Below are 12,448 nucleotides of genomic sequence, written 5' to 3'. Positions count from 1 at the left end.
GCTCCCACGATTAGAATTGCATACTACTCCCTCCGTTTCATATTGTAAGACTTTCTAGCATTACCTACATTCATATAGATGTTAATGAATTTAGACACATATATATATTTAGGTTCATTAACATTTATACGAATGTTGACAATGCTAGAAAGTCTTACATTCTGAAACGGAGGAAGTACTAGTATAATACTCATATGAGATCAAGTTTAGATTATTGTTCACATTACAAGCACTAGGTCAGGAGTTTCAGTTGGCTACATACAACTCATGATCATGGAAGATTTGAGTTCTATACACGGCAGCACTGAAGCTTTGATCCTGGCAAGCTCCTGCAATTCTTTATTTGTTTTTGTAGCCTTTTTACTTCCCCTCAAGGACATAAACAAATGATTTGGGTTGGTTCACACAATGCATGAATTGAAACAAATCATTAATCATAACATATCAATTAAATTGGACATGACTAAAAAGGACTGGTGCGTAAACAGTTAAAGTTTCTCTCCTAAATGCATAAATGAAGTAGATGTTCTAATGTATATTTAAATAATTTTAGAAACTAGCACATATATGTAAAATCAACATACTTCTATGGTTCTACCATCTAAATTGTTGCAAAATTGTTGAGTTCACTACTCAGAAAAATTATGTCAATACAGCAGGGGAGGACCTACCAGTACAGCTTCTGCAAATGAAAAAAGTAGAAATATGTGTCTCAAACTTCACAAAATAATGCCTGATAGATATAAGAATTGAGAAGAAATCACCAATCTACATACCGCAGCCAGTCACAAAAGGCCCACGGACGTACACAGGGAGGACCCCATGGACCATATGCATCACCAAACCTACCTTCAGCTAATAAGAGCACAATGAGCTTCCTGCAATAGACAACAAGACAACAGTACTCGGGGCAATCGCCTCAGTGACGAGCTTTAAGGAAGACGGACTAGGCCTTGATCTTCATCTTCTCTCCTTCGGTCTTCCCTACTGCCAATATCTCTTCCAGCAATCTTCTTCCATCTAGCAGGGTAAGGTCCAGCTTATCACTGTTCTTCTTCTACTATCATTCTGTTACGAGTCCTGGATCTATCATGAGCACTGAGCGGCCTCACACTCCCACACATTGTTATGCATCTTATCATTTGGAAAATTACTTATATATATCATAAAATAAACTGAGGCTTGTAGGTGCCATATACTTAATTCATATCAGGGTACTGGAATAGAGACATGAAACTGTATAACATTCTCTTACCAATGTACATATCAAACAAAAATGCAATAATTAGGCTAGTTTCCTTAAATAAGTTTAGAAAATCAACATGATGGGCTCATCATACAAAAAAAAAGTTTGAAGCTTTCAAGCTCCAAGCATATAGCTTGCATGAAAAGAGAACTGTGCAGCTAACCATAGCATTTCTATCTCACAATGAAAAGACTGGGATATTTTCCAAAGAACCTAGCAAAGATCCATCATGTTGAAATTTAGTCACTATTCAGCATAATTAGCCTCTTCGACCATATGCAAGTCTGCAAACAGGGCACGCATATTCATAAATATGAACACATAAGGTCACTAGCTTCATTGCCCACACAATCATCATCACCAGCAACTCAACCAGTCCATGGTCACTACCTTCAGGTATTTGAAATATCAGGGGGCTAGTGGTTCACTTAGGACAAATGCTTGAATAAGACTTCGGGCTGCATGCATCTGGTCTGGTGTGCCGGATATCAAAATAGCAGTGTCCATTGCATTACCCATCGGATCTGCGACTGTTATCTTAGCCCCTGAAAACTGCACATGGCCTTAATTATGTCAGATGATACATCCAACCATTTACTGGATATGCTACAAAATGCACTAGCCGAATACAAACCTCACGAATTCTGTTTAAACAGCCTCCATCTTCCCCACATAGAGAAGGTAAAACTAATTTTGGGACCATGACATCTGCAGTTATGGTTGATACGATAGATGGCTGACCAGGCCTGCAATACAATAAAAAACATGATGTTTTCATTGCTGTTGATCAACAGATAAACATATTCAAGCCAAGACAAGAAACAAACCCAGGAAATCCACCCATTCCTCTATGCGCCATTCCTGGGATATCAGGCAATGAAATTGGATCACCAACAACCTGCATGCCCTACAAAGTAAAGACCACAATGGTAAGGAAAATCATAAAACTTGTATATAGTAGTATACAAGCTATTTTCTTCCCAATCATACTTGTTTACCATGTTACAATACCAATGCATCATGACATATCTTCAACCATCAACAATTTTCCTACTCTAGTGGTGACTATAAAACACTTCTGACACCAACTTTAAATTACTTATTCTCAGAAAAAGGGGTGACACATATGGCACCGAAAACCAAGAAGGCAAGAACAGATCTTGTGGAATGCCACACTCATGGGTAACCAAATTTGGTTCCCAGCCAAATTGTCAAACAAAGCAAGGTAAACACATACTCCCTCCATTTTTTAATAGAAGACACCTTTGACTTTTGACATGACGTTTGACCATTCGTCGTATTCAAAACATTTTTGTAAATATCGTTTATTTTGCTGTGACCTATTTTACCGTTAAGGAACTTTAAGCATGACTTATATTTTTGCATGATCGCACTATTTTTTTTTATATAACAAATGGTCAAACAACATGTCAAAAGTCAACGGCGTCATCTAAAAAACAGAGATAGTACCATTTCAATTTGTATCCTAAGAGACACTCATAGGGACTTCAGCTTAATATTGCAAACACAACAAAGGAACTCCAGGCTGAAGGCAATACCACCAGAACTTTGTAACAAGGTAGGAACACATCTGGTGCCAAATATACATAAAACAGGAAATTGTGCTGGTCTTTGAGAGCATTGCAAGCATCTCAACAAAGGGAGAATGGAGAAAAAAGATTCAAGCAACTCACATTCTCATGCATGGTCCATGACATCTTAAAGTGAAAAAAAAATACATAGATTGATACCTTCATGGTCCAAGGAGCAGACATCTCATCCAATGGTCGTCCTATAAAATCTTTATGAAACTGAGGCACATTAGGAAAAATCCTAGGAGATATAGAATCATGGTTTCCCGCATATGGACCAAACTGAGGATCCACCAAACCAAAAGGTGGCTGCACATTAGGGACTGTTGAAGCCATTCTGTCCCGGAAAAGATGGTTCCGCAGTCTTGCAGTTATCTGCATTAGAGCTTCCTGAATAGCTTCAGAGGCCCCACTAATCTGAAAGAATACCAATTTTGCAAATCAATTATCCAAAAGAAAAAAAGAAGTATCATATACTCATACAAGGAAAAAAAACATAGAAAAAAAAAGGAGCACAGGCAAGTCAAGATACATAATAACAAAGTAGAATCTGAACATATAAGATCTAAAAGAACTCCCATCAAGGGGGAAGGACGTTCCCCCTGACTTTGCTTTAAAGAAGGGGCCCACCAAAACCTTATGCAGGGCACAAATGCGGTAACCAGGATTCGAGCCCTGGGTGTGTGGCATCTCTACAGGTGCTGTACCACTGAGCTACATGCTCAACCCCAAATAGTGTAGGTTCTGCAAGATAACAATATAAAACAGACCTGAACAACTTCATCATTTTCTGGGACACCCTTTGGGATCTTGTCTTTGCTCAGCACTATAATATGTGCTCCTGATAGCTTCCTCATTTCAGCTATGATACTACCACCTTTGCCAAGAAGGCAACCAACTTGGTTCGGTGAAACAATCAGCCTACATATCGCAGGACCCTCCTTGGTGTTGGAGGTCGGTACAATTTTACGCTGCACATGCAGAATTGCATTCTGTGCAGGGGAAATTCCATCACCCGGATGCTACAGAATAGAGACAAATGAATTTGAATACATTAGTCATCAGTGGCTATCTATCTTGAGAACACGCTAGACAGTAATAATAAGATTGCTCAGAGCTAAGTCCATTGCAAATTACAAATTTCTAACAACTGCCTCAGGTGTCAAAATTAAGAACAAAAGCTGCGAAGCAGAGAAAATTAGTGCAGAACACAGGAGATGTAATTAAATTTTTGTTACATCCAACTTTCTAGCACACTATGCATGCCCCTCTCCTGTCTCGGTGCACATAAAAACAAGAGTTCTATTGGAGTTTTAATATTGAGTTTTTCAAGATTAACAGCAGGCTGCCTGGCAACTACATTGCACTAATGTTTTGCAGTTTCTATGCAATGGTAGCCAATGCATAATTAAAGACGGAATATCAAAAAGTATGTGAGTAATTTTTTAGAGCATTGAAATATTCAAAACACTAGAAACAGTGCAGTATGCAGAAATATGCATCTGTTGGATATATTTTGTTGAGATTTATGGCAAGCTGCCTCGCAACTATGTTACACTAATATTTCTCCATTTCTATACAGTGGTACAAATGCAGAACTAATGGGAGAATAAAAAATTATGTAAATACAATACTAATATTTTTCAGAGAATCTAGATATTCAAATGCTAGAGATGCAGTATGAAAAAGATATACGCCCTATAGTTCTACTGAATGCCATGTTTCTCAGATAGATGGATCCTGAATATATTTCTAGGACTAATGGGCTACTAGATACTACAAAGCAGGTTACAAATGGACTAAACTGATATTGATCAAACGAATATTATCAAGAGGGAAAGAAGCTGGTTACCGCAGGTCCTGAGATAAATACGATGCGATCTTCAGATTTTGGAACAGTATCAAGAACCTTTATTTCACAGCCTGTATCATTCTGAATAGACTTGATATTGTTTCCACCCTTCCCTATTATACCTCCAACCTTGTCACTTGAGCATAACAACCTAAAAGTAAGGGGTTCAGGTGGGACTGGGCCATGGCCATGCATTAGAGCTTCAGGAAAATTGGGAAGATGAGCAACATTTGGCCCTTGAAAAGGGAGATGGAGATTAGGTTGCATTCCTGGAGGAAGAACATCTGGTTGATTGAAGAATGAACGAGATGAACCAGAATTATGAGCACCAGGAACATCACTCTCCTTAGGAGGATGAGTAAATAGCAACTGAGCAACTGTATTCAGACCTTTCCTGACTGAGTCGAGCTCTCCAGTGATCTGAAGAAATGATATATGAAGGGAGTATGTAATGATTTTCTGATGCAAAATCTAACAGATATATTACAAAAGGACCAGTAGAGAACAAGATAATGAAATCCAATTCTGAAAAATTACCTGGCAAAGTTCATCTCGAGGTAAAGCACACAATGGAAGCTTGTCCTTTGAAACTCGAATTTCACAACAGCTGTCAGTAGACATTTGCTTAATCACACTACCATTCTTTCCCAAAAGCCAACCTACTTGGCTGTCTAGCACCAATAATCTCAATGAAACATGATTTCTCTCACCAGATGCATCTCCTGTTCCATTTTCCATTTCATTTACAAAAATCCGGTCAAATACAAGCAAAATGGCCTTCACGGCTAATGGCATTCCCTTCTCCAGCTCCAGCTGCGCCTCTGGCTCAGAATTTGTATCTTTTGCAACAGAGGAATCATCTGCTTTCTTATCATTGTCTTTCCCTGACTCATCCCTGTCCTCCTTATCATGATCTTTTTCTAAATCATCCTTTTCTTCCTTACCAAGGCCTTTCTCTGAATCATCCATTTCTTTGTTACTTTCATCCTTTTCTTCCTTAGTGTGGTCCTTCTCCATTCCATGGCTGCCATCAACAGAACAAGCCACACCTCCGTCGTTGTCCTTAGTTTGCACATGACTAACTTCTCTGTCCTTATCAATGGCAGTTATCACAATAACCCTCTCGTCACAACCAGGGACAACTTCATCAACCCTGATTTTTACTCCAGTCTCTTGCCTTATCTTTGCAATGATGCCTCCACCCTTGCCAATGACATTCCCAGATTTTGAAGTAGGGCAGAGAATGCGGAAAATAGGAACGCCAGGTTGCACTATCAGTTGAGGCTGCTGCGAAGAATTGTGCTTTGTTTTCTGCCACTTGCCCCGACCATTTTGCTCTGAAGAATTCTTTTGAAACGGCCTCTTCGAAGGCGTCGAGCGTGAAGCCATGTCTTCCCCTGCCTGAACACAGGAAAAGAGAGCAACAAAGATTAGTGATCTGCCACTATGCTACATAATGCACAGCCTGCAGCAGTGGCGAATCCAGGATAAAAATGGAGGATGGGCTCAAAAGTCTAAGCCAATATAACTAAAATCAAGAATTCGTACCCTTACACAAGTTAAATTCAATGCACACACGATCAAATAGAAAAAAAACTATAATCGAAGTCTCTTTGGTCAATTTATGCTCTCATCAGCTTGGGTAGACAGGGGCGGATCCAACTTGGGACATGGGGGGTTCAGTTAAACCCCCAAACTTTTGGGGGAACAAACAAACCAAACTGTTACTTGTATATTAAGGTTAAGGCTCTGGAATTAAGAGAAGAGCTTCTTACAGATCTAGAAGAGAAGCTAGGGTTTACGCAAGCAAATTCCAAACGGAAGCACACCCGGTGGGAGAGAGAGATGAATCAAGCTAGGGTTTACGCAAGCAAATTCCAAACGAAAGCACACCCGGTGGGAGAGAGATGAATCAGAAAGAGGATGTGGATGCTCACCAGAATCCCCTCCCCTCCCCTGCTCGCCAGATGGAGGTCGGCGCCCCTCCCCTGTTCAGCCGCAAGTTGGCGCAAGAGCAGAGGAGACGAGACGGGAGATTTTCTTTTATACGCCATGGTATTTTCTTTTAGCAATATGTAAAGGTATTTGCTACCATCTATAGCAAATTAGTTTTGTTAAATTTAGGATTAATATATTTTGGTAATATGTTTGATTTGTGTTATATTTTTCTATAAACTCGATCAAACTTAAATAAATTTGACTAAGAAAAAAGTCAAAACAACTTATATAATATAAAATAGAGGAAGTACTTTAAATGATGCTAATGATGATATCTAAGTTCGCCTTCAATATCACAAGCTGTCATCTGGGACCACAAGATCCTCACACGTGAATACTTTTGTTTTTGTATATAGCATTGTATGTCTAATCAATTAACTGTGTTATAAACTTATAGTTTGTGCTTTTACTTTTTATCTCTTATAATATATAATATGTTGCAACGCACAGACCTTTAGCTAGTTTTTTATAATGACTGGTGACCCATATATCAACGCTACTGAGAGAAAAAATGTGACAAACAATATGTCTCTTATCCTTCCTTATCATCATGCACGCTATTATTATGGTCATCATTGAGGCCGGGGGTGTCAGGCTTACAGGGACTCAGGGAGGCAGGAGTCAACCTGGTAGAGAGTGGAGATGCTAGATTCGGGCTCCTCCTTACTATATACGGTAGTTCTCCGCAATCAAAGGAAAGAATAAAAAGAGGAGAGAGAGTTAGTGTGTGAAGCGGTGGCAGATTCATTGGATTTGGAGGTGGAGTGATGATAGAGCCACCGAACTTGGAGATGAATATAATGGGATGGTCCAAGTTGAAACAAAATTGTAAAGTTAGTTGTTGTCAAAGAAAATAATGGTTAAAGATGATATAATATGAAAACTTTTAAGAATACATAGTACAAAATATAATTTACTGTTTTTCTCTGGCATAATTAAAGATAAGTTATTCGTTAGCCGATAGTTCCATGCTATGCTAAGCCCACTATAATTTTATTGTCTCTACATAATATGATTGGTCGGTTTACTTAGCTACTACTAATAATCTCATGATATGTTGGCGCGTGATGATATGGGCTTCTGCTAACACGGGTTGATTAATTATGGTTGGATAGATTTGGCTAAAAAATAAAAAACAATAACATCAATTTTGCTTAATAGTACAACATTCAATTGTGGTCTCCTTTTTCTCACTACATGATATATGATTATTCTCTCTTATCAATATGTGCATAACTATATTAATTATTTCCCCTAATTCTTTCATATTGTTTTTTTTACATATATGTTAATTTGAACTAATACTTTTTCTCACAATTAAATAGATAATAAATCGTTTTTCCATATTTATCGTACATAAAATGAGTATAGTACATTGTATAATTTGGAAATTATATTACAAGTGTATGTAATTTAATGTATAAGATATGAATTTATATACTACAAGTTTTGACTCTTTCAAAAATGTTGCACCACATTAGATAGGTAGTTAAGTGAAAAAATATAAAAAAAACCTAGTCAAAGCCGTTTCTTTATTTCATTCAAAACAAGACATTTTGGAACCTCGAGAGAATGTAAGGAAAAAGGGAGGTGGTGAGCGTGACAGCTTAAAAAAAATAACACGTTGATGTGAGGTGAGATTGTTGCCCGGCTAGCGTTTTCAACGTTCGGTAGTTGGCCGCTAAATTAATGCCACAAGATATAGGTCTTTTTTTCTTTCGGTTTCATTCTATGCAAAACTTATTGTAAATCTCTAAAATCGGATTTTAGAGTAAATTTTACAAAACTATATATATATTGACCAAATTATTGTAAAACTATAGATGTAAGATGGTATATCACAAAACTACAAACTTAACAATAAATTTATCATAAAACTACAGTTTTATTGTCCATATATTTTATTATAAAATTATCTTAAAATATATTTTGGGGTTAAAATTTTTAGCATTAACGTTATCTTTGAGTTATAATGTCCAAACTTTGTGATTGAATTGATATAAAACCTGTAGATATCCTTTTGCAATAATCCACCTTATATTTGTACTTATGTGATAAATTTAGTGTTATAAATTTGTAGTTTATGATACATCATATTAAATTTGTAGTTTTATGATGATTTAACTAAAGTACCTGTAGTTTTGTGAAATTTACTCAAAATCTTAATACAAAGATGCATACAACTTATACATATTCTCCAAAATCAGTTAACCCGGTGAAAATGACCAAATCATCACGTTATGCTAATAATTCGATACATTGAAATAACCTGCGTTTTTTCTTCTTCTCAAACATACCCCTCCTTAAAAAAAATATATTCTAGCAACGAACCTACATGTATGTGTCCAGAATCGTAGCCAGAGTTACCTATCACTGTAACCACGCGTGAAAGGCGCAACAATAGACTTTCAACGAGACAAACAGCTGGTTAGCACGGTACAAGAAACACACCACCACACCCATGAGATGACGAGCCCATGACGTGTAAAACGAAACGGACAACAACAGAAAAGGAGCAGATAATTCCCGGTTGCCGTGCACCACCAGAGCCTCGACGGCGGCGGCGCGCGCCGGCATGGTGGGGCGGGTGGTCATGAGGTGCACGCCCATCAGCCTTTACTCGTGTCGCCTACTCGCCCCCCCCCCCCCCCCCACTTTGTTTTCGGAGGGTTAACACATGCATTAGGCGCTAATAAATCATCATCTAGTATAAGAGCAAGTTTAATAGTATAGCCCACTACTTAGTTCCAATTCATCTATAACTAATCTAATAGCCAGTTCATATAATAGTTACTTACTATATTATTAATATATGGTCTCACCTATCATACACATATTACGTCTTAAAGTCCATGCTGTAGCTGGCTACAAATTTATAGCCCGCAGCTTTTCTCTCTCATCTTTTATCTCATTAAAATATGTTTATAGCGCTGATAGTCTGCTATTGTAGCTGCTCTAATCACCCGGGGTGGGGGCCAGCCGCGTCACGGCGCACCCACGAACCTACCCGCCTGAGTCACGCCTACATGGCCCCCACCACCCCGCCCCCTCGTTGGCCCCACACGTCAGCCTCCCGTGGCGGACACGGCACGAGTGAGGGAAGGGCAGAGTCATTAGCATTAGCGCCGGAGATAGGGGGGTGCCCTGAAAACGTGTCACGTATTTCCTTAAATAGAGTTCACGTTTCCCACCACCTCGTCACGCCACGCGCACACGCGCCCGATGGGCCCCCCAGCTCACCCGGCGACCCTACCCCGCCTCCGCGTGACTGCGAGGTGGGGCCCACCTAACCCTGGTCCCCGCACGTCAGCGTCGCGTGCGATCCTGCGGGTGGACGGGGACGTGGTGCACCACAAACGGGGGGCTCCTCCTCCTCGGGCGGGGGCGCACGGGTCACGTGGCGTCACGAGCCCCCCCTGAGTCGCCTTCCCGATCCCCCAGCGACACGCGCCGCGCACGTGCTCGCTCACGCGGAGGAGGAGGGGGGCCAGAGCCGAGGCTTCCCCGGCTGACGGCTGGAGCCGATCTGAGCTGAGCCGAGCCGAGGAAAGGAGGTGTGGGTTCACGTGAAGGCGGAGACGAGAGGGATCGACTTGCGTAGCGGCCAGGATCTTCTGCGGTGATCAGGCAAAGGGAAAAAAAAAGAAAGAAAAAGGAGGTGTATTTGTTTTAAGTGAAACGAAAGAGCATGTAGCCGTAGTTTGGTGATGTGTATACAGATGTAAAGTTAGAAGTTTAGTGTCGGCTGGAGCAAAACCGTGAAGGTAAGAGAGAAGCGTATATGAGCATATGAGATTTTTTGCACGCTACCAACCACATTATGCTACTACTAGAAGATATGCTCTTCATACAAGGCAAATGTATTGTTTTTTATAAAAAATTTTCTAACCACAACCGTCAGCCATGTCACATGTGATGTTTTGTTATAAAGCTATTAATTCCTAGATTAATATTTTGGTAGTTCATCTAAAACTTGTCGAACAGGTGCCGATGAATTTTGAATGCATATGTTGTGGATTATTTTTGTGATATTAGGTATTGTTGGATACCGACGACGCATATTTCTGCCTCTTACCATGAGTCGGTTGACCTAGGTAACCGTCCCTAGTGGCCGGGTCTTGGCTTTGACACTAACACAACTAATGTTTTCGTTTCCTATACACATATAGTTTTTTAAGAACAAAATCTTGCTATTAACAGTTACCTTCCATCTGCATGAAGATTTGTGCCCCTTCTCACCTTCATCGAGTTACCAAAATTTGGTTCCATGATAGTACCACGCCCAACTTCACTAGCAACCCTCACCACCACCCCCTAGAGGCAGGGGAGGTTGAGGTGACGAGCACAAACGACTCAAACATGTGTAACAAGGGCATAGCAATCTTATTGTCGCTAGTCTCCTATGAAAAGTATAAGGGCTAGAGAGAGGATTGGCAGTAACGAAGGAAGCCGATAGGACTCGTCGGTATATATGTTGGAGTTTGAAGGCATCGCACGAAATAGGGAAGGCAATGAAGGAAGAAGGGGTAAGCGGCGAGAGGGAGTATTATGGTTAGTCTGGGTCAACAAGCGATGCTTTATATAGTGAAGTGTCAAGATCCAAACCACTTAGCAGAGATCATGCTAATGGAGGGGAAATACTTGATTCACGTTTTTATCTTAGGTGTAGCACAAGACCCCCAACGTGTGTAAATCTTATTCGTCAAGGTATTGAGATTTCATTACACTATAGAATTATTATAGGTTCCTTGATTAAATCCTTAGAGCAACACTAAGAGACTCACTAGACGGCTCTCCAAGCTAAATTTTAGCAAACGTCAAAAAATCAACCTCCAAAATACTTGCCAACCAGTTGGCCAAATGCCTCCCTTTGATGTTCAAAATTGCCAGCCATAATCAATGGCCATTCATGGGTCCCATGCTGATCCTCTCTTTCTCTCTCCTTTATCACCTTTGCGAGAAGACGTGACTCACACGCACTTCCTCTAGCTCGCCTTGTCCCAGCGCCACCGTTGTTGTAGTCCATCATCATCGCTAACTCAAGCGCCACATCCCCCCGGGCACCTAGTGCCACCTTATCCACCCTCCCCTAGCCCAAGTATGCCTTGCTCCAAACTACTACATCGTCATCTTCCGTCATCGTCCATTATCACCACCGACTTAAGGCGATGCCTCTCCTAGCCTCCTAGTGTGGCCTTCTTTCATAGTTTCCCACCCGTTGTCAAGAAGGACGGAGCGAGGTCAATAGGGTCGATGAAGTCCTCCAAATCCCAAGCTCTACATCCCTGTCTCCTCCTTTGCAAGGCTGTCTATGTAGACGATGTCTTCTCATTGGTGATAGAAGGCTAGAAGTAGTCATTGGAGAGGGTAGATCGAGAAATGGCATGGAGGAGAACTAGGCAGAGGGGGAAGTATGCGAGAGAGACTAACATGTGGGTCCCACTATCATAGTGGAAACTATAGATGGAGAGCTTGTTGGAGCACACATAAAATATGGAGAATTGAAGAGGGATCTTTTTGGCTAGCTAGCTAGCCAAATGGGCAAACAAAGAGCACAATTTGAAAAGAGAGTTTAGAGTTGTTCCTATAAATGCATTTCTCTCCAAGTTTACAATTGAGGGGGAAGAAACTCTAGTTTGGCTTGCTTATTCTACCTTTACAACCATGATTCAATTGCATCTTAATCATATTTAATCTTAATAGCTAAAATTACCTGCATTGCTCAATCCTACTAATGTGTTAATTCATCTTTGTCCCTGC

The 12,448-nt window shown here is 40.3% G+C and overlaps 1 protein-coding gene across 2 annotated transcripts; it reads right to left on the bottom strand.

Moving 5' to 3' along the window:
- Window positions 1–1,215: 1,215 nt before the first annotated feature.
- On the bottom strand, window positions 1,216–6,744 carry LOC127782212 (RNA-binding KH domain-containing protein RCF3-like). 2 transcript variants are annotated; one of them, XM_052309303.1, is made up of 8 exons: window positions 6,628–6,744; window positions 5,228–6,091; window positions 4,691–5,110; window positions 3,609–3,860; window positions 2,998–3,255; window positions 2,074–2,153; window positions 1,881–1,992; window positions 1,216–1,798 (listed from the first exon to the last, which is right to left on the bottom strand). In XM_052309303.1, the coding sequence occupies exons 1-8, from the start codon at window positions 6,742–6,744 to the stop codon at window positions 1,655–1,657; spliced, it is 2,247 nt and encodes a 748-aa protein (XP_052165263.1). In that variant the 3' UTR covers window positions 1,216–1,654. The 2 variants fall into 2 exon arrangements, with proteins under 2 accessions (XP_052165263.1, XP_052165272.1); XM_052309312.1 differs by lacking the exon at window positions 6,628–6,744 and adding an exon at window positions 6,466–6,590.
- Between the last annotated feature and the right edge of the window lie 5,704 nt (window positions 6,745–12,448).

Source organism: Oryza glaberrima, chromosome 1, assembly GCF_000147395.1.
Source record: "Oryza glaberrima chromosome 1, OglaRS2, whole genome shotgun sequence".
Lineage (NCBI taxonomy): Eukaryota > Viridiplantae > Streptophyta > Magnoliopsida > Poales > Poaceae > Oryza > Oryza glaberrima.
The sequence above is the reverse complement of the archived record's forward strand: the minus strand, read 5'-3'. Positions and strand labels throughout refer to the sequence as shown.